General features: G+C 37.7%; 1 protein-coding gene across 6 annotated transcripts in view; it reads left to right on the top strand.

Moving 5' to 3' along the window:
- Nucleotides 1–21,627, top strand: part of Cpeb3 (cytoplasmic polyadenylation element binding protein 3) — a 188,287-nt gene that overhangs the window by 137,613 nt on the left and 29,047 nt on the right. For all 6 annotated transcript variants that reach the window (XM_071611094.1, XM_071611093.1, XM_071611090.1 and 3 more), the window contains exons 7-8: nt 3,975–4,093; nt 19,881–19,995. In XM_071611094.1, the coding sequence (XP_071467195.1) occupies nt 3,975–4,093; nt 19,881–19,995 (234 nt within the window). The remainder of the gene's footprint in view (nt 1–3,974; nt 4,094–19,880; nt 19,996–21,627) is intronic.

Consider the following 21,627-nt stretch of genomic DNA (forward strand, 5'->3'; position numbering starts at 1 on the left):
GTACTTGAGATTAAACTCAGGGCCTCATGCATGCTAGGCAAGTGCTGTATCATTGACCTAAATCCCCGTTTCTTTTCTTTTGTTTTGTTTTGTTTTATTTTATGACAGGGTCTTACTAAATTGCCCATGCTGACTCTGAAGTTGAAATCCTCCTCCTCAGCCTCCCAAGCAGTTGGGATTACAGGCATGTGCCCTCATACCCAGCTTCAAGTTCATGGTACTTTCATTTACTAGATGACTTCAAACAAGACACTTGATTCCCAGTGCAGTTTTCTAAACTGTAATAAAACAATTAAAATAGTGTCTACTTCATAGGGTGTGTGTGAAGATGAAGTGAGTTAATACATACAAGGCATTTAGGTCAGTGCCTGGTGTAAACATTCAATAAATGTTAGCTGTTACTATCATACAGCTAGTAAATGTTAGGACTTGTAGCTAAATCCAGCCCTCCTGACTCCTGATCCAGGACTCTTCTTGGATCAGGAGTACCGTGTGGAATTTACTCTTTAGTAAATCATTGATTTAATTTCTACCTTACATTGACCTTGTTATTCTTGAGGATATCCTTTTGTCCATTATTTACTTTGACCTTATATTTACTTGTCAAGATCTAAGGGGGGGCTGGGGATGTGGCTCAAGCGGTAGCGCACTCGCCTGGCATGCATGCGGTCCGGGTTCGATCCTCAGCACCACATACAAACAAAGATGTTGTGTCTGCCGAAAACTAAAAAAGAATAAATAAACATTTTAAAAAAAAAAGATCTAAGGGGAAATGGGTTTGAAGAATTCTTTCTTCCTGAGTTTAAAAAATTCTATAATGTCTCTTGTCATCAGGATATGCTTGACCATGAGGTATCAAGCATTTTAGTTAGGCAAGGTTTTCGTGGATGGCTTATGGGTATTCTGGTAAATTTTATTTTGGTGGGAAAAAAAGTGGAAGGAAATTGTTAGATTACAGCTCAGAGGGGTGTTCAGACACATCCTTTATCTGTAGTCCTAACAGATATTATCAATATAGAGACTTTGGAAAAGATGAATTGTTTTGACACAAAATTATTTGTTGTAAAATAACCATCCTGAAGAAATTGGTAAACTGTGATGGACTGTTACCTGGGAAAGGTGAAAAAGGTTTTTATATGTCTTTTCTCTTGGTATTAATATTTGTAACAGGCTTTTACTTGTGAGTCATAGTTGTTTTTACTTGTCTACTGCTAGTGTAGACATCTATGGCTATGATATAGGTCTATGTGAAAATCTGCTTGCTTTTGTGGTAACTACTTAGGTGCTATGGAGAGACAACTTCCCTTTCTCTGATGCTCAAGGGTGACTCAAAACTGGAGTTGATGTGGGAGATAGCAGAGAGGGTGAGCAGTGGTGTGGAAGAAAGGTGCTGTCAGCTGGAGACCTTCCAGAGGCAAGGAACTAGAGAAAGCCCCAACTCACTGAGTACTGTACTACTCAGATACACTCCCTTCTCCTTATTATGTTTTATTTTGAGGTAGGGTCCTGCTAAGTTGCCAAGGTTGGCCTGGAACTTGCAATCCTCCTGCCTCAACCTCCCCAGTTGCTGGGTTTATAAGCATGTGTTGCCATGCTTGGCTTCCAGGCCTTTTTGATATGACTGTGCATAATGTACAAACAAATGGGCTCCTCTCCAAGGGTAAGATGCTCAGTATACTTCCTTATGACCTTTGTGGAAGTTCTGAACCAGAATTTAGCCTGGTAAGATAGGAGGTTTAAGGGGACTTTCCAGACCTCCTTTTTGTAATAGTTGCATTTTTTTTTAACTCACTCATTTCTAATATTCTCTAGACATGTAGAATTAATGTTCTTACACTAAATTAAAACACTGAATTTCTAATAAAGTCCCCAGGACTTGTTGATAGTTTGATACTGTTTGCAAAAGAGAGGAGAAAGAAATGATGTATTATCTTTTCTACTTTTTCAGTTAGGTTTTATTTTTCCTGCCTAGTCACCTACTGAATCTTTTGACCCAGCTAGCCTGGGAACAAAGTCCAGAAAACAGCTCTAAGTCCTAACTCTAGAAAGCCTCTTTCTTGTAGCTGCCAGCCCACCCATTCAGCTAGGTGCATTCGCCTGTGTGCTGGCTTTTGCCTGTTACAATGGCCACTTCCTGGTGTTTTGTGAAGTAGCTCATCTTTTTCCTGCTGTGCTTACCTGAATACTCTCTATGTGGATGAAGGTTTGAAGAAAAGTCTAAATAAAAGAACAGCAATTACCACTGCTGCTGTCATTATGTGACAATTTTATTACCTACCGGGACACAAGAGGACTTTGATTTATAGCCAGTTGATTGTGAATTAAAAATCTTTGTATGATGTATAAAAATCTTCTGTATATAGGGGTTCTTGTCCTTCTCCACCAGTTACATTGTTCCAACACACAAAGCACCAGAAAACAGTATTGGTGATGATTTTCTTTGAGGTCAGTAGCAGGACTGGGAATTGGGGTGACAGCTGAGAGATTTAGCAAAGCTATTAGGGTTGTAAAGAGGATGAATAGTTGAGTAATCAGGCTTAGACTTGCTCATGATGGGCCTTTGCTCAGCTGCCATTCATGAATGCCATTGTGGCAACAAGTGTCAGAGTTGGCCCCCTGAACATCTGTTGTTCTCTTTGAAGTCTTTGCCGATTCTCCTAAATCAGAGTCCTCACTCCTCAGGGCTCCTGTGGCACTGCCTCCGGCCCACCCCACTTTTCTCCCTCAGCTTTGTAGTTATAGTTTTGTTCAAATGTCTGCTTATTCTGCTCCATAAGTCTCTTGACTTCAGGAATCTGGTCTCACTCATTTCAGTGTTCTCATAATGCATAGACCGTGTCCCACTTGTAATAATTAATCAATAAATCTTACTGAATTAAACTATCAATAGGTTGACTATAGTTCACAATGAGTTGTTTATTTTTATTGGTGTTGGGGATTAAATCAGGGCTTCTCACATGTAGGCAGTGTGCTCTATCACCGAGTAATACCCTCAGCCCTATATATTTTCTAAAGAACTAGGATAGAGAAGTTTAAAGCTTCCCAACACAAAGAAGTGATAACTGTTTTAAGGAGAGGAAAATGCTAATTACCTGTATTTGATCATTATACATTATATATATGTATCAGCTTATGACACTATGCCCCTAAATATATACAATTACTATGTGCAATAAAGGATACAGTTTTAAAAACTGATTGTGTCCAGGGAAATCCTGCAATTAATGTTCATGTTTATAGATAATATATTATGCTAGGAAGGTAACCCTAAAAAAAAGTAGCAGTAGTAGCAGTTTTAATATGTAAAAAACAACTTTGTTGAGGTATAATTCACATACTATACAGTTTACCAACTTAATATGTATAGTTCATTGTTTTTTAGTATGTCCACAGAGTTTTACAACCATCACCACAGTCAATTTTAGAAAAGTTTTATCATTCCCAAAGGAAACTCTGTGTCTGTTCCCTCTAGCCCTCCAGTTACAGATACCACTAATCTATTATTTGTCTTAATTTACCTATTCTGGATATGATATTTTGGTCTGGCTTCTTTCAGTTAGCATAATATTTTCAAGGCTCATCCCAGTTGTATCGTATAGCTTGGTGGAAATTGGAGGCAAGTGATGCTTATTTCCTGGCTGCTAGTTGTGGTTCATGCCCAGGGTGAATCTACCTGCCCTCATTAATCATGATGAGACCTAGTTAGAAGAAATTCCATAGAGGTGTTCTGAGCTTGCTCCCCTGAGTAAAAGGTAATGTTGGAGCACCCAGCTAGCTCAGTCAGGGATGTTTAAGCAAGGTAATGTCATGCACACCTAGCATAGTGCCTGGCACATGGGGGTCTCAAGTCTCTTTGTCGTCCCACTTGAATGTCTTAAATTTTAGTAAAAATTTGTCAAAATGAAGCAACAGACAGGTACTTTGAGTTTAATTTACTGATTCCTCCCTGTCCTTTTGTTTTTGTTCTCCCCAAGGCTATGCGTTTCTGCTCTTCCAGGAGGAGAGCTCAGTACAAGCCTTGATAGATGCCTGCCTAGAAGAAGATGGGAAACTGTACCTGTGTGTGTCAAGTCCCACCATCAAGGACAAACCTGTAAGTAATATGCAGCCACCTGGTGCTTTTCCAGAGCATGTATGCAATTGGAATAACTGACCACCTCCTCCTTATATCAGGAACGCTAGTAACTGCCATTCTCTTACCTGGGTTGACCTTGCTGTGCAGTAGAGCTGGACTATTGCTGGTGATGGGAAGCTAATAACAAATTGTTCCAAATTTCATGTTATACTTTTCGGACCACACAGAAAAATATGTTCCCTTGTCATCTACTTTACAGCTCTGATAAACTAATTCCTATTTAAAGAAACTCTGAATCAGAATAAAAATGATGTTCTTAGTGGTCTTTGTAGTTGGTTTCTGTCATTATTTCAGATCAAGGACAGAAGTAATTTGTTTTAAAAATATCATAATTGTTAATGTTATGAGCCTTTGAATGTATGGCTTTGTATGGAATGATACCCATAGCTGGCAAAATGAGCTTTCTGGGCAGGAGCTTACACTCTAAGCTAGAGGATTTCAACAGGGCAAGAGAGAGAGAGGATGGAGATTATGGAGCTGAAACTATAAATTAGTGTGTACTTATACAGAATTTGTGGTTAAGAGATTGTGGCTCTTGAGCCACAGTGTGAGTAAATCATTAGGTGAAAAAGGTACTAGTAGAGAAAGAATAGGACTATGTTCAAATCAGAAGAAAAGAGCTTGGTTTAATTAGCAGATCCATGGGAAGTTGAAAGGGCAGGGTGGGGTCAAGGACTGGTGCTAGCATAGGAAATAGAGTAAAAATGGTGATACAGAGTAGGCAAGAGGATGAAGCTACATTATCACTGTAAACTTGCATCAAAGATATAGGGCTTGCTTTGACAGCTCAGTATATTCTGAGACATGTGTCTGGGGAAAGAGTTGGGGTTTGACCTTGAAGTTCCCAGTTTGACTCTTGACTCTGTAATTTAAATATCTCTTGGCTCAGAATAGTCATCTGATCCTTGCTGAATTGTAGTTTCCTCAGGTAGTAAATAGGAAGAACTGCTGAGAGCCATAGCCAAGTAGGAATGACACATGGCAATTTCCTTGTCAGCCTACCCAATGTTGCTTAGAGGGAGGACTCTCCATTGTGGAAATGGGCTTGCCTTGGACCCAGGTCATTTGCAGTGACATTGCATGAATGTTTGAGAGTTTTGGTTGAAAGGTGACCCTGCTCAGGGATTAGGGTGGATCCTGCTGGGAATAGGGCGGTTCCAGGTTTAGGGTGGATCCTGCTGGGAATAGGGCATATCCTGCTGCCTCAGACTCCCACTCCTGGAGTTCCTGTGGAGTTCTCGCGGGGTTCTGAGAGTATTTGGTACGCAGAGCCTGGTGGAGGTGAATTTTCCCAGAACGTGCGTGTAGAGTGCCAGTGAGAGTTCGGGAATAAAGAATTGCTGTTTGAATCTACAAGGCGGTGTGGTGGCCCAGTTATTTTGTGCCCATCCAGACTGCGGCAAAGAACATTCATTCTTCTCTGGATTATTGAGAGACTCGAATAAGAGGAGAATGAATGTGAAAACATTTGGTTAAGGTCAGGTACTTGTGCAGATGTAATTGGCTATTGTTATCAGTCCTATATCATGCTCTGTGATTCAGGAGACCAAGGTTAGAGTCCAGCTACATCTTTTGAAAAGAGCAGGGTTTACAAATGGTTGTGAAACAATGATATTGAGAGTTGGTCACCTATAAAGGGGAGAGTGCAGCATATAAAGCAGAAGAGGGAATTGCTGAAGAATGGGGATATTGAGTTATAAAAGAGTGATTAATGCTGAAAAAGAAACAAGGATTTTAGCCAGTGGGAAAGTGCCACTGTAATTTTCAAATTCTGGGACCATTGCCAGATTTTTGGATAACAACAGTGACTGTGTTGGATAGGGTAGCTATACAGGTGGGGAAACAGCAGGTGGGGAAAAGAGTAGAGAACCTTTGTTATCTTTGCTCTTTAAACAGTCTAGAGGGATTGTATGTGATGTGGGAGATGTGAGGAATGACAGAATGGAGTGTGCAATATTTCATCTGAATAAATAATAAAGCCAAAATAACTTCTTTTTCTTTTGAGTAATTTGTGTGCCAAATTCGATAGGGTCAAATGTCTGAGAGGTAAATAATCAACCTCCAGAGAGCTTTTGCCACTGGTGGAAGGGTAGTGGGAATGAAATAGGAAGGGTTAAGATAGAATTGGTCATGTGCAATTAGGACAGGATTAGAAATATATTTTTATATTAAAAAAGACAAAGGTGTACAGGTGTACATTGAGGTAATTATGTTTACAGTAGGGAAGAAGCTATTAAATTGAGGTGAAGAAATTGGAAATGAGCAGGCAAGGCTTATAGACCTTGGATGAGTCATGTCACTGGCTCTCTAGGGGAAGGAGAACAATGTGCCTTACAATCTCTCATGTGGACAGGACTATCTTGAGCAGGGAGCAAGCTATAATGGGTATTTTCACTCTAAACACATGTGTTACCCTTAGTTTAAAAAACTTTTGAAGATAATTAGTTTAATTATATGTTTTGGAAATGTTTGTGGGGAAACTAACTTTCATTGTTTGTGTGTCTGCAAAACTCTGCCTTACTGCATTTTTCATTTTCTGAGCTCAGTTGAAATAGTTTTATTGGAGCTTGGTGAATCTCAATGGTGGATTGCCAATCACATATTTCTTAGACCCAGGCATACTCAGAATTTCCACCATAAATAGTTTGAAGAAAATTTAGGATGGGAAAAAACATCTCTAGACACCTGTCATTTTAACAAACTAAATCCCATTTTTGGTTCCAGCTCTTTTGGTATCATATTTGATATCCCGTTCTTGGCGTTAGCTCTATATCCACCACTCCAAGCCTCATTTGGTGAAATAGGTTGTGGTACATTCCACTTTTTTGTGAATGGTCCCACAGAAAGTGAGAGCTGGGTTGAACCTTTAGGAGTACATGAGGACCTTGGAGAAAGCTATTGGAAATTTCCAAGGAAAATTCAACCTTTGTAGCTCATTCACTAAACTTTTTGAGCTATGGCTCTTTATTATTCCTTTATCTTGGCTTGGCTAGCCTTCATTTGCTAGCTTCCAGGATCCCAGTGCCCTCATTCTTACCCTCCTTGGATTTTTCATTGGAAACACAACATGTTCCAAAATGGCCTAAAGATTTTCTATACTTTGTCCTTCTCCCTTACCCTTTCCCCTCAAATCACACTCCCATTCTCTTCAAGTGGGTCAGATCAGTTAGATTGTTTCCCTAATGTAGAAGCTGATTGCAAAGTCCCTTCTAACTTATCTTGTCCAGAGTCATGTTTGTTTGTTTGTTTTTATTGTTGTTGTTTTGTTTGTTTTTTTAACTCAAATGAATCCCAAATTGATGAATTTTAGGTTATATTGGGGAGATATTTTTGGTCAGTGATTATCTTCCATTAAATGGAAGTCTACTCAGACTCTCCCATTTATAGGACTGATCCTAAAAGATGGCAGAAGGAATTGTATTTTGGGCCTGATTAATTGACTTCTCGGTCCCAAAGAATGGGAAGAGAAATTGGCAAGAACGGGAGCTATTGCAAAACTTCTAGGTATGTGACTTTTTTCACTCCTTCAGTAAGAGAAGTTCCATAGGACAGGTGTCCCAGGCATCCCAGAAGACAGCTGTGTCTGTGTGCTTCCAGTAAAGCAGCCTTTGTGTGAGTGTTCCCTCTCATCAAGGTGATTCTACTTTTTGAATGTATGAATAGATGAACCTGAAGTTCAGGACAGCAAGCTGATAGAGCAAGAGATCTAGCAGAGATAAGAACTGAAAAAGAGTAAGCTTGAGAAGAAGGCAAAGGAGATGCTAATAATTCTTATCTGCTAGAACACTGCCATAAGAGATGTGGGATGGCAAACACCTGGAAAGGAGTATCAGTGAAGTTTTCTGCTTCCTTGTCACAATCTAAAGCACAATCACAATTTATATGAAATATGACAGATTGATTTTGCTATATGTTTAAAAACTGGATTACTGAATTGAAGTGTATTTATGTAGGTTAGTTCTTTAGCTTATAGCTCAGGGAACATAGTCATCCACCTAAAACTTGAAAAACAAAAGTTGAAAAAAGTGGGGATAAAGTAAAGAAGCTGGAAATAGAGGCTGGTTTAATTTTTCAGTTTTTAATTTTGCCCAATCTATCTATTATTCTGGTCTCTCTTGCTCCTACTTAAACATACATCAGGGAGATCTCTAGCACTTTTAATCATTCCTCCTTGGTTATGAAAACAATTTAGATCCTTTTGCTTGGAATTAAGACCTTCCCAGTTGATCTTTAAAATTTTTCTAAGCTTACCTTTTTCTGCTTTTCTTCGAACCCCATATTCAATCAAAATGAAATATTTCTACTATCTCAAATTCTAAAGCCTACCCTAATTTCTAAGACCCCTCTTAAATGCCATCTCTTTCCCTCCTGGATTACTACACTGTCTGTAGTGAAGCATACCTATTATGATAGCTGTCTCCAGCCCCACATAGAGCCATCTTTTTTGAATAGTGTGCCTTCCATGTTTGAGTGACTACTGAGGTTAAGGCAGAATACTGGTTACTGTGAGTCAGAACGGATATGAACCAACATAAGAATCTGTGCTCAACAATAGTAACAAAAACAGTACAGTACTGGTACCAAAACAGGCAGGTGGACCAATGGTACAGAATAGAGGACACAGAAACCAATCCACAAAACTACAACTATCTTATATTTGATAAAGGGGCTAAAAGCATGCAATGGAGGAAGGATAGCATCTTCAACAAATGGTGCTGGGAAAACTGGAAATCCATATGCAACAAAATGAAACTGAATCCCTTTCTCTCGCCATGCACAAAAGTTAATTCAAAATGGATCAAGGAGCTTGATATCAAATCAGAGACACGCCGTCTGATAGAAGAAAAAGTTGGCTACGATCTACATACGGTGGGGTCGGGCTCCAAATTCCTCAATAGGACACCCATAGCACAAAAGTTAATAACTAGAATCAACAAATGGGACTTACTCAAACTAAAAAGTTTTTTCTCAGCAAAAGAAACAATAAGAGAGGTAAATAGGGAGGCTACACCCTGGGAACAAATGTTTACTCCTCACACTTCAGATAGAGCCCTAATATCCAGAGTATACAAAGAACTCAAAAAATTAGACAATAAGAGAACAAACAACCCAATCAACAAATGGGCCAAGGACCTGAACAGACACTTCTCAGAGGAGGACATACAATCAATCAACAAGTACATGAAAAAATGCTCACCATCTCTAGCAGTCAGAGAAATGCAAATCAAAACCACCCTAAGATACCATCTCACTCCAGTTAGATTGGCAGCCATTATGAAGTCAAACAACAACAAGTGCTGGCGAGGATGTGGGGAAAAGGGTACACTTGTACATTGCTGGTGGGACTGCAAATTGGTGCAGCCAATTTGGAAAGCAGTATGGAGATTTCTTGGAAAGCTGGGAATGGAGCCACCATTTGACCCAGCTATTCCCCTTCTCGGTCTATTCCCTAAAGACCTAAAAAGAGCATGCTACAGGGACACTGCTACATCGATGTTCATAGCAGCACAATTCACAATAGCAAGACTGTGGAACCAACCTAGATGCCCTTCAATAGATGAATGGATAAAAAAAATGTGGCATTTATACACAATGGAGTATTACTCTGCATTAAAAAATGACAAAATCATAGAATTTACAGGGAAATGGATGGCATTAGAGCAGATTATGCTAAGTGAAGCTAGCCAATCCCTAAAAAACAAATGCCAAATGTCTTCTTTGATATAAGGAGAGTAACTAAGAACAGAGTAGGGTCTAAGAGCATGAGAAGAAGATTAACATTAAACAGGGATGAGAGGTGGGAGGGAAAGGGAGAGAGAAGGGAAATTGCATGGAAATGGAAGGAGACCCTCAGAGTTATACAAAAGTACATACAAGAGGAAGTGAGGGGAAAGGGAAAAATAATACAAGGGGGACAAATGAATGTCAGTAGAGGGGGCAGAGAGAGAAGAGGGGAGGGGAGGGGAGGGGAGGGGGGATAGTAGAGGATAGGAAAGGCAGCAGAACACAACAGACACTAGTATGGCAATATGTAAATCAATGGATGTGTAACTGATGTGATTCTGCAATCTGTATATGGGGTAAAAATGAGAGCTCATAACCCACTTGAATCAAAGTGTGAAATATGATATATCAAGAACTATGTAATGTTTTGAACAACCAACAATAAAAAATTAAAAAAAAAAAAAGAATCTGTGCTCAAAAAGATAATAGTATAACAGGTAGATAAAACATGTATATAAATATAGAAAGTATTTACTGATCCTGGCATGTATTCTCAAATATTTGTTAAATTAATAAAAATGACAAAAATGAAAATATGATACACATTGTAGACTTTGGACAATTCATTTATACCTACAGGAATGAAAGAAAACTTCCTAGCTGAAGTGCCATTTGAACTAGGTCTTCAAGGATGATAATTCAGAATTGCCAGGATAAGGGTAGATGTATGGGGAATAAATATTTCAGGGAAAGGCCTCAGCATAAACATAGAAATGGGAACTTTAAAAAAAAAAGAAATGGGAACTTTTGTGATATTAAAGGAGGATGTGTAGGTTAGTTAGTTGAAGCACAAATGTATGAAAGGGAACAGAAAGAAATTGGGGGAAAAATAGATAGAGTCTAAGTTATAGAGAACCTTGATTGGTTGCTTGTATCTTTTTTGTTCCTGGTATTTTTACTTAGACTTCATTCTCTACTTACTGCCTCCTCACACACAATGTTAATTTTATCTTAGCCCGGTTAAATCTGCCTTTGTGTGTCTATCTTAGAATGTATGGGTAAGCCATATCATCATGTGTATCATATGAAATCTTCAGCATCTTTTACCTTCTTTATTTATTTGTTTGGTCCTTGAATTCTTAGTCTGAATTCACCATTTGGGCATTTTCCATCACAGGAATTTTTCCAAAGCAGGAAATTTCTGCTCTAAAATGAGAAAAATGCCTCCCAGTTCATAATGAATCCTATTTTTGGCTCTTAGTCTCTGAATTTGCAAAGGGTCCAGAGTTTCTTAGAGTTTGAGACTTTAGAAACTATATTCCTTTTCCAGGAAGGTCAAGAAGATACTGCAGTTCCAGTGTACTGAATGGAAGTTGGTGAGCACATAGCCAATGCTGTCCCTTAAGGGATCATTTAGTGTTTATTAGAGTGTATTCCGAAGGACACTTGTTCCATCTGACAAGTATCTCAAAAGGATTACAGATGAAAGGTCTACTCATAACAATAATTATTGTCACTTATTGAGCAGTTGGTGCATTTTATATCCATTTTCTCCATTAATAAAAGGTTCAATAGACAGAAAACATTTAGGAAACATTATTATATTAAGGTTCTGAGAAGTCTTAACAATATATAAATTTGTGTAATATCATTTAATCCAGCATTTTATGTACCTGTTTTGGGGGTGATATTTGTACAGATTTCTTTAGAATTGGTTATTCCATGAAGTTCATTCAAAGAATAGGCTTCTTTCCAGGAAAAACTTAGGTAACCTGAACTTTTATGTGTGCATTCCTCTCAAAGAGTTTCAGTAATCAGCATGCCAGTAACAACATCCTTGTCCTAGTACCATGGAGCTGAAAATACACATTTATGTAGACAAAATGGTCTGGCTGGAATACAAGAGTGCCTGAGGCCATGAACCTGGAAGTTAAAATAGCTGACTATACTTTTCATTGCTAAATTGTTTTTCTGGAACTTTTCTAACTCTGGTTTTATTAGTAGTTCTAAAAAAGAATCTGTTGGCCATTTATTTTCTGGTTTTGGTCAGTGCTGAGTATTGAACCCAAGGCCTTGGGCATGCTAGGCAGATGCTCTACCACTGACATGTACCCTCTAGAAACTGTTAATGTGTTGAATAAGTTTGGAGAGAGTAGTTAATCACTTATAAATAAAATTGCATTTTGAGACCATGGGGATGCTTTTACTAGCAGCCAGTAGCCTCTAGGATGGAAACCTTGCAGGTGAATAGCATGATTATAATGGAAAGAGGTTGTATGGGCTTTGGGTCTGATAAAACTGGAAATCCCAAAAGGTTTTCCCTCTTCCAATCCTTAGATCTCTTATCTCTCAAGTGTGGATAATTTTTGGGTTGAGGTTCAAGTGTAACTATATAAAAATGCCTAGCACATGATGTACGTACAAATGCTCAAAAATGCTAGTGGTTTCTTCTCCCTTTCAGGATCATAGTTAGGCTTTATAAGCAATGTGAAAGAATCAGCAGTGGTGATGAATGCTAAGTAATTTTGATATCTAATGATATCAGAAATTTGCATTTATTAAGCCCAATCCCTAAGATACCCACTGGTGACCAAACACACTATATTCCCATGCCTCTGGAAGGTGGCTGTCAATGGAACAAGTAATCTGGGAGCTGTAGAAGGGCAGCTGTTAGAAATGTTCCTGAGGTACCAGTATGAGGTACCAGTATGTTTGGTGAATGAACCTGTGTTCATTCACCAAACCTGCGAAGAGCATCTACTAGGGGTTGGGCACTATATGGGCAACTGGGACCCATGTGGTCTCAGTCTAAGAGGACTCTAAAAGGAGCCACAGGTACTCAGAGCCACAGTATTATAGTGAGTAGTTGTGGTGGGGGAATGGTCAATGGAGAGAGTGGTCAGAAGTTTCTGAGATAAGTCAGGAGAGCCTTTACTTTGACTTGAGTCTTCTGGCTATAGCATTTAATGGATGATAGTTTTATTAAATCAAGCACAGTGCAAGTATATACATAACATTTTGGGGATAACAAGAGATTGAACCCAAGAGCTCTTTGCCACTGAGTTATATCTCCAATCCTTTTAATTTTTTTTTTTTTTGAGATAGTCTGCTAAATTGCTGAGGCTAACCTTCAACTTGGGATCCTCCTGCATTAACCTCCCAAGCTGCTGGGATTACAGGCATGTGCCACAGCACCTGGCATACATGCTCTATTTCTATACTAAGTGCCCTTATGAAACAGTATAAAGAGTGCTGTGCTTGAATTGGTCATCAGTAGCTGAAGGTCCCAGAGGAGCTGTATAACCTTCCATCAGGTAGGCTCTGCAGCTTGGTGCAGGTAGTAAGGGTTTTGTTTTTATACCTGGACAATTTCCTAAGGCATGTGTTAGATCTGGAGTATCCTAGAACATGAGACAATTTCCCAGAGTTACTTTTGGCTGCCTATCTAAAAGGAATCCTGGCTCTTTTGATGAGGTCCTTGGGGGGAACTACTTGTATCTAAGGAATAGTCTGAGTGCCAGAGTTACAACTTTTTGCCTTGAGGTCAAGAGCTGCCTAGGATACAGAATGCTTATCTAGACCAAAAACTTTGATCACCTACCAGGTTCCTTTCTATTTCCCCCAGAAGATACTGGGATGGCTTCTCCTTTTTTCTCTCTGTTGGTTAAGAAAGCAGCACTTGAGAATGATAGATGGCATCTAAATTCCTAGAAACTGGCTAATCTGTTCATTAGGGGGTTATGAGGTTAAAAGCAGGTTAATGATTATTCTTTGAAGAGTCCAAACCACAAATTTGCTGCTGTGGCTATTAGTTTTGATGATTAATAATAAAACAAACTCCTTATACTATGGAAGAGATAAATATGAGTTACAAACCACAAACTAGTTTATTTCTGATACTGCTAGGGCACTCTACTCATTTAGTGAGTTATGTGATGCTTAAAATAGAATTGCTGACAGTAGGGGATGGGTCTGAGTTCATTACCACGACAACTAACCAGTTATAGCTGTATGTCAGTGGACATGGGTTTAGCTGACTCATCCTGGCTATTGGGATGAGCAGGGATGTTCCTGCTTGTTGGAGAGAGCAGTGCTCAGTCCTGATGGTTCTGCAGTATTGTTTTTCTGCTTCATGCAAAATGAAAGGATTGTAAGATTAGGGAGAGAAAATTTGTGACTTTTTCCTGAAGACCCTGAATAGGAGTTTGAAGGGTACTAAAAAGAGGGAAAAGGAAATAAATAAATGGGGAGGAGAGGGATAAGTTGGGGGTGGTATCTGAGCTGAGTCATGTGCTTTATGGTAAAGAGCAAATGGATAAATGGCAGGGGAGGGAGTGTTGGCTCAAATAGTTCTCTGACCTGACCACCAGACTGTACTATTGTATTATATTGTACTTTGAATAGTTTGGTTGCTTTTTAGACCTGTTTTGAGATGGACAGATGAAAATGAAGCCACTATGCAGTAGGATATTCATGTGATGCAACGTTTTGTAACCTAAGGAAGTTACCAGACAGGGATAAAATATAGGGTGAGATGTTCAAAATGATCTCAAGACATTATTTATTGGTGGATGAACATCTAAATACTAAATTGTGGTCTACACTGAGAGAATTCTAGAGCCATAGGGAGGCTAGGTCATGTTCAGAAACTTCAAACCCTGGGGTTTGATTAAAAAGTGCTCTTATAACTGGGTATGGTGGTGCGTCCCTATAATCCCAGCTACTTCAGAGAATTGAAAGTTTCAGGTCAGCCTGGGCAAGTTAGCCAGAGCCTCTCTAAAAATAGAATTAAAAGAGCTGGGGCGGGGGGTGTAGCTTAGTGATAGAGTACTTGCCTTTTATGAGCAAGACCCTGAGTTCAATCCCCAGTACTACAAAAAACAAAACAAACAAACAAACAAAAAAAAAAAACTGTTATGAAACCTGTGTTTTCTCTTTTACTATAATTAAAGACACAACAAAAATGCTCCCCACTTTTAAATTAGGGACTGAACCTAGGGGCACTTTACCACTGAGCTACAATCTCAGTTCTTTTTATTTTTTATTTTTTTATTTTAAGATAGGGTCTCACTCAGTTGCTGAGGGTCTCTCTCAATTGCTGAGGCTGACCTCAAACTTGCTATTTTCCTGCCTCAGCCTCTTGAGTCACTAGGTTTATAGGAGGAGTGTGCCACTGCACCAGCAAAAATATATTTTTATGTTGTAATTTTATACTTACAATATAAAAATATATTTTTATATTTGTAAATTTTCACTGAAATCTTTTTTAGCAAATAATGCTTTTGTATACCTGTTTAAAGAAGTGACCCACATTACATTTCTTAATATTTTTTCCTACCACTTGGCCTAATCTTATCCCTATTAATGGCCTTTAGTTTTAAGTATGATGAAACTTTAGTTTTCATATAGATCTATTATTAGATATTTCATTCTTTATTTACGACAAAATCATCAAATTGGTTTGCTAACATATTTTAATGCAGTTCAGTCAGAAAACTTTCAATTCTTTGAACAGATAAAATTTAAACTTACTAATATTAAATTTACTCTTAAGTGTTTAATGTTAGTTTCTATAAAAGCAAACCTTTCAGAGCAATAGCAGGAAATAAGCGAGGAAAAGGTCTAGGCAGGAGTGAAGCTTCTGCAACATTTTGTTATGTTAGTCATTACCTTAATATGTATACACACACACACACACACACATACATACATGATGGTGCTGGGTATTGAACCCTGGATCTTGTGCATGTGAGGCAAGCACTCTGCCAACTGAACTATATCCCGAGCCTTAATATGTTGTATTTTGATAAACCACCTTAAGGGTAAAATAGAACAGGGCAGTATATTATACAAAGATATTAGTGGGTGTTATGCAAAAAAGAAAGGGTTCCATGGAAATAACTTTTGAGATGCTGAGATAAACAGTGAACATATTTCTTGCCTGTAGAATTCCTCAGAGTCTTTTAAATATGTCAGTGGATACTGTGAAACTCCCAAGGAGAAGATAATCTGTAACTTTTCCCAAATACTACTTGTCTGGTATATCAACAGTAGGGACCTGTGTTCCATAGAATGCATTTTGGGAAACCTTGAAAAGGAAAATTAGTACTTTCACTAAAAACTCTTGATTTTATTTATGTTACAGTTGTTTAGATTTTTTTGAAGGCTGATGTTATTAAAGTCTCGGTGTGGTATGAATTCACATATTTATATCAGCAAGCTTTGTGTTTGATTTTGCTTTATTCCTAAAAAGATTTTACCTTTGGAGATAAACACTTATACAGAACAGATTTCTGATTTAAAAGATAAAATTTGAGAAGATACAGAATTCAGCCCAAAGTAGGTGTCCAGGTCCTCAGGAGAGCTTCCATAGGAATACATACTTAAAAAAGAAACTAAAGAAAAACTATTTTTGTATTTTCTCTTATAAATGCTATGGAAGAGAACATTGCATTGTGAGCTATGAGATAACTAAACCTTTCAAGCCAAAGATCATAGACCAGGATCCACAGGGTAGATCTGGCACTTTGTTTCACTTATAAAGTGATTTTAACCATTGAATTAGTTCCCAACATTTTAGAATCTTGATGTTTCACATAAAAATATAGCCACTCTTTAAGAAAAAGGACAACATTCTCATAAAAGGTAGCTACTTGCTGGAGCTCAGAAGTGCCTGGTTCCATCAGGAGTGGTTTCCTTCAGTGTATCACTGCCTGTCTGCTAACAGTGTCCTGGTGACATGGTGCATTTATTCTACAGACTTTGAGCTTGTGTTGTAAGGACATAGCATGGCCAAAGGGTATGTGCCTCCCAAATGATATAGCAGCACCTCTTCCTAAAGTCACCTTTATAAACAAATGTGATTGGGTTGCTCCAAGAAGGATTGTTGGGATTCTGTTAGCTTCATTTAGGGGACTCTTCACTATTTCTGCATGTCCCCAGAATGCTGAGTCTTTTACTGTGTAGAGTAGGGCCTCTTTGACAACACACTGGATGAGTCACTTCAAACATATACACATACAGAGCTGTCCCTATGTATATAAAAGTTGTGTGGCTGGGGAAAATTTATATTGAATTAGGACAAAGTTCTAACTTCATTCATTCTCAAAAATGATTATTGAAGAAAAAATATAATTGAAAAGCAGTTCTTTTATTTATACTTAGCCTTTTCATAGAATATTTGTATCAGCTTATGAAGTATATGATATTATAATACAGAAATAGACATAGAAATCAGGATCATGCTGGGAATGTAGGTCAGTGGTAGAGCTCTTGTCTGGCCTGTCCAAGGCCTTGGGTTCAATTCCCAGAATCAGCAAAAATAAAATAAAAATCAGGATCAGAAAGTATATCCACAGAGTAAGTCCAGATGAGACATTTGTATCTGGCCCTGAGGTCTAAAGCTAAACCTAAGAAGATGGAGAAATATGCCTTATGAAAAAAAAATTCTTTTTCAGAGAGAAACCCCAGTGTAAGTGGAACTTCTTAAGTCTTAAGTACTTTTTAAGTACCACCTTGTTACTTTTGCACAGTGCATGTACAGAGGGTGCTCATGTTGGCCTGTGCTGACATTTTTCTAGTTCTGTAGAAGTGCCAGCTTTTGAGCAACAGTTTTCTGGTAGCAGCTGGGAAATACAAGTTTTGTGACTATGGTTAATAAGCACTGTGTCCTGAGCCCTCTTGCTGTATTTTATCTAATCTGTAATACCAAGAATATGGTAGAGGAAAAGGTTGTGTGTGATGTGATGAAGTGAGGGTGGAGGGAGGGAGTGTGGGGGGAGAAAAGGCAGTGATGGAGCTCTCAGCAGGAAGGTGTGAGATCTTCTGCAGGGTTCCTTTGAACAGTGGCAACCTATTGCTATTACAAAAGAGTATGGTTTGATTAATGAAAACAGATCACTATGGATACCCCACAGCAACTGTTTGTTTGTTTGTTTGTTTTTGCTGTGGGGTGGGATGTAATGGGGACTGAACTCAGGGATGCTCAACCATTGAGTCACAACCCCAGCCCTATTTTTTATTTTATTTAGAGACAGGGTCTCACTGAATTGCTTTGCAGCCTTGCTTTTGCTGAGGCTGGCTTTGAACTCACCATCTTCCTGTTTTAGCCTCCTCAGCTACTGGGATTAAGGCGTGCACCACCATGCCTGGCTGTTTTCATTTTCCAAACAAAGTGATCCATGACCAGCTGAGTACAGTGGTGTGTTCTTACAGTCCCAGCTACTTGGGAGGCTAGGGCAGTAGGATCACTTGAGTCCACAAGTTCAAAATCAGCCTGGGCAACTTATCAAGACTTTGTCTCAAAAAAAGGCAGGCGGTATCAAACAAGTCCAGTTAACACTTATTAAATCACTTAATTAAACCTTTTATAGAAACCAACACCGATTGGTGGCCCCTGGAAAAACACGTGGGGTAGTAATTTCAAGGGCTCTTTACCAACTTAGATGGGTTCTTTTGTTTAAGTTTTATACCTTGGTTTTCATGAGTAACCTAAGATGGAAATGGGTAAATTAGTTCTAAATAAATGAGATTAACCTTCATAAATGTGTTTGTTAGAAGAGACATCTGTCTAATAATTTTCAAAGTTAAAAATACTAAAACATCAATAAATATAAATTCAAATACAAAAAAAGGCAGGCGGGGTAGTCCATGACAAATCTCAATTAGCATAAGGTAATTGGAATCACCTAACTGGGTCCCGAAGTTGCTTAACTGCTTTATTAAGAATAAGACTAGAAGAAGAGGGGATTCTTTGTAGAAAAAGATAATACTCTTTTCCTTTAATCTGTGATATTGGAATTGTTTTTGTAGTACCAGGAAATTATCATGTTTTTAATTAAAAATTAGTAATGGGTCCTTATGAAGACATTTAAAGTGATGTTTTATAATGCTGGTGAATCTGCCTTTGTGGTAAATATCAAGGGAATGATGATTTAGCCAAATACCAAATTTTACAAGGAAAGAGCTGGATTTTTTTCTTTTCATTTCATACAATAAAGATGGAACAAATGTTTGAATGTTAAGAAAATTGCAGACAGGTCCAGGTTTTCAGTCTAAGGAAGAAATTAAGCTTTTGTGGCTTCTGACTGACTGGTAAGGGCAAAAATGTCATAAAAAGCAAAATATTGGGTGAGGGTGAATTGACTAGCTTCTTAAGGGATGTATAGACTGTTTCTAAAGAGCAATGCCAGTTTTAGAGTGAATACAAGGCATTTTGAAAGTGTAATTGGCAAGCTGAGCACAGTGATGCACTCCTGTTATCCCAGCTAGGTTGAATCACAAATTTGAGGCAACTTAGTGAGACCCTATCTCAAAATAAAAATAGCTGAGTGTATATCTCATTGGTAGAACTCTTGCCTAGGATGTGCAAGGTCCTGGGTTCATTCCCCAGAACAAAAAAAAAAGAAAAAAGAAAGAAAAGAACTGTGTAAATCTTGTTTAGCAAAATCAAGTAAATTAATCAAAATTGGATGACGCTCTACATGCTTCATGTTTGATATCTCTGATAATTCCTTGCTAACTTGATGAGTGTTAATCTAAGTTAAATCATGTTGCTAAAAGATAAGTACTTTAAATTTGGGAGGTTGATAAGAATTAAAAAGCCAGACATAGAGATAATACTTAGAAAATATTTCTAATACACCTGTTCCCTTCCTTTTAAATGGGCTCTTAAAAAGCTAAATGGTGTACTGTGACAGGTTGTAAAGAGACTATGATATGTTAAAATGAATCTGGTTCAAAACCCAAAACCTGCCAAAAGGCTGCCTTTAAAAACCAAAAAAAAAAAGAAATCACCCATGGTTTTCTGAAGGTTTCCTGGTATGTGTCTGGAATGTTGAATAACTTCCCCAAGCGTTCTACATAAAGTCACTTCCTGCAAATTACCTTAACTAATTAACTGGATTTTGTTTGGGTCCTGTATGTTGTAAAATAAACAGATATGGGTTTGTCTTTAGTCATCTTATTTTCATTTGGGGTTGATGGAAATGAAGTAAGGACCAAGTAAACGACTTTTTTTCAGGTGCAAATTCGACCATGGAACCTAAGTGACAGTGACTTTGTAATGGATGGTTCTCAGCCTTTGGACCCCAGAAAAACTATCTTTGTTGGGGGAGTTCCACGACCCCTTCGAGCTGGTGAGTGGAAATAGTAACACCACAACAACAAAACCAACAACAAAATCCCCAATGTATTTCATCCTAACAATGTTCTAGGTTTCCAGTCAGCTCTACACAATCTCCAAGAGAAGGCTGTCATGTTGTTTTTCACTGAGCTGATTTTTTTCACAATTATTTTCTCCCCAAATTCTTTATTTTTTTTGTGGTGCAAGGGTGAATTTCATTAAACCATCATGTTTCCTATTTAACTATGTTTAAAATATATATATGTATAAAAATACATATATATGTATATATTTGCAGGGTAGCATTCTTATGACAGTTTGCATTGCTATGTGTGACAGAAAAAGAAGTCACCCATCAGAAATCTGTCCAGTGTGTCTGTGTGCCTACTCAGTGATGAGCCAGACCACTGCTGGAAATAATATTCCTGAGAATCAAACTGAATTCTTCCCAAGTGAGATAGATTCCTATTTTTGCTCATGGACTACAAGAAATGAATTATGGACTTTGGCATTTTTGTTATAACTTTATAAAAGCCTCCCTATTTTTTAAAAATTGTTTCTAATGATGTGATAAACTGTGCTGCTGAGATTGAGCAGAATCATAATTGCCTAAGAGCTTGAAGTGATGTGAACTGAAGACTTTAATATTTATTAAATCCAAAGACAAATCTAAGTAGCTGTGCATCAGCCTCCTGATAATCAATATTATTGCCAATGGGATATAATAAATTTATTTCTAAGACTAAGTTTTTAGAGCACTTAGAATAAATGAATTTAAAAAAAAACAAGCCAAAAATACAAGGTTCCATTGCCCCTACAGTTGCAGAAACACATTATTTCTGTGTTATTTGTAAGTAAGTAGACTTAGTTCTACCTAAAATATAAAACAAAAAGCAAATCATTAAAATTAAGTCATGGAAACAGAAATGTAAAAGATAACCTATAGTATTTGGTTCTCTGACTTTGATGACTAATTTTGAAAGTTTCTGAACATTTCCAACATAATTATTCAAATTCCAATTCCAGTTCACACCTAAAAGATAACTTTAGACCTATGTAAAGATATATTCATAATTCCATTTTGAAGGAATTTAAAGTTATAATTATGACTATAGAGTTTATGATTTTATACTATTTCAGAAAGTCAAATAATTGTTGAGTCTTACTTCATTCTAATGGAAAACTGTGCCAAAACAAAGAAAACAAAGCAGCAAAGATGGCCCCTCTTTATCTGCTATAAAGAATAACATCTAGGAAGAACAGGCTCACTTGGGAACTGCAGTCCTTAGTTTCTAACTTAAATGTGCACTTTAAAAAAAAAAATTATGAATGGTCGTGTTGTGGAATATTCCTGACTTTTTCTAATGGATGTTATATTTAGAAATGGAGAGGAATAAAATATTTTTTTGGTATTCTTTTAAATGCATATGTATTCTACAAATGGACTTTCATTGCTAATATTCTTGGTATTCCTTTTTGCAACTAACTACAGGTATAAATTTAATATTCTAGTCCCTCTCCTCCTTTCTTAGATGGGAATCTGGAAAAAATATTCTGAAAGAAAAAGACCTACAATTACAAGTTAACAAAATGGAATTTAACTCCTACATCTATGTTTAAGTCATAGAAACTCGAGTTTATAAAC

The sequence above is a fragment of the Marmota flaviventris genome, chromosome 4 (assembly GCF_047511675.1).
Source record: "Marmota flaviventris isolate mMarFla1 chromosome 4, mMarFla1.hap1, whole genome shotgun sequence".
In the NCBI taxonomy this organism is placed as follows: Eukaryota; Metazoa; Chordata; class Mammalia; order Rodentia; family Sciuridae; genus Marmota; species Marmota flaviventris.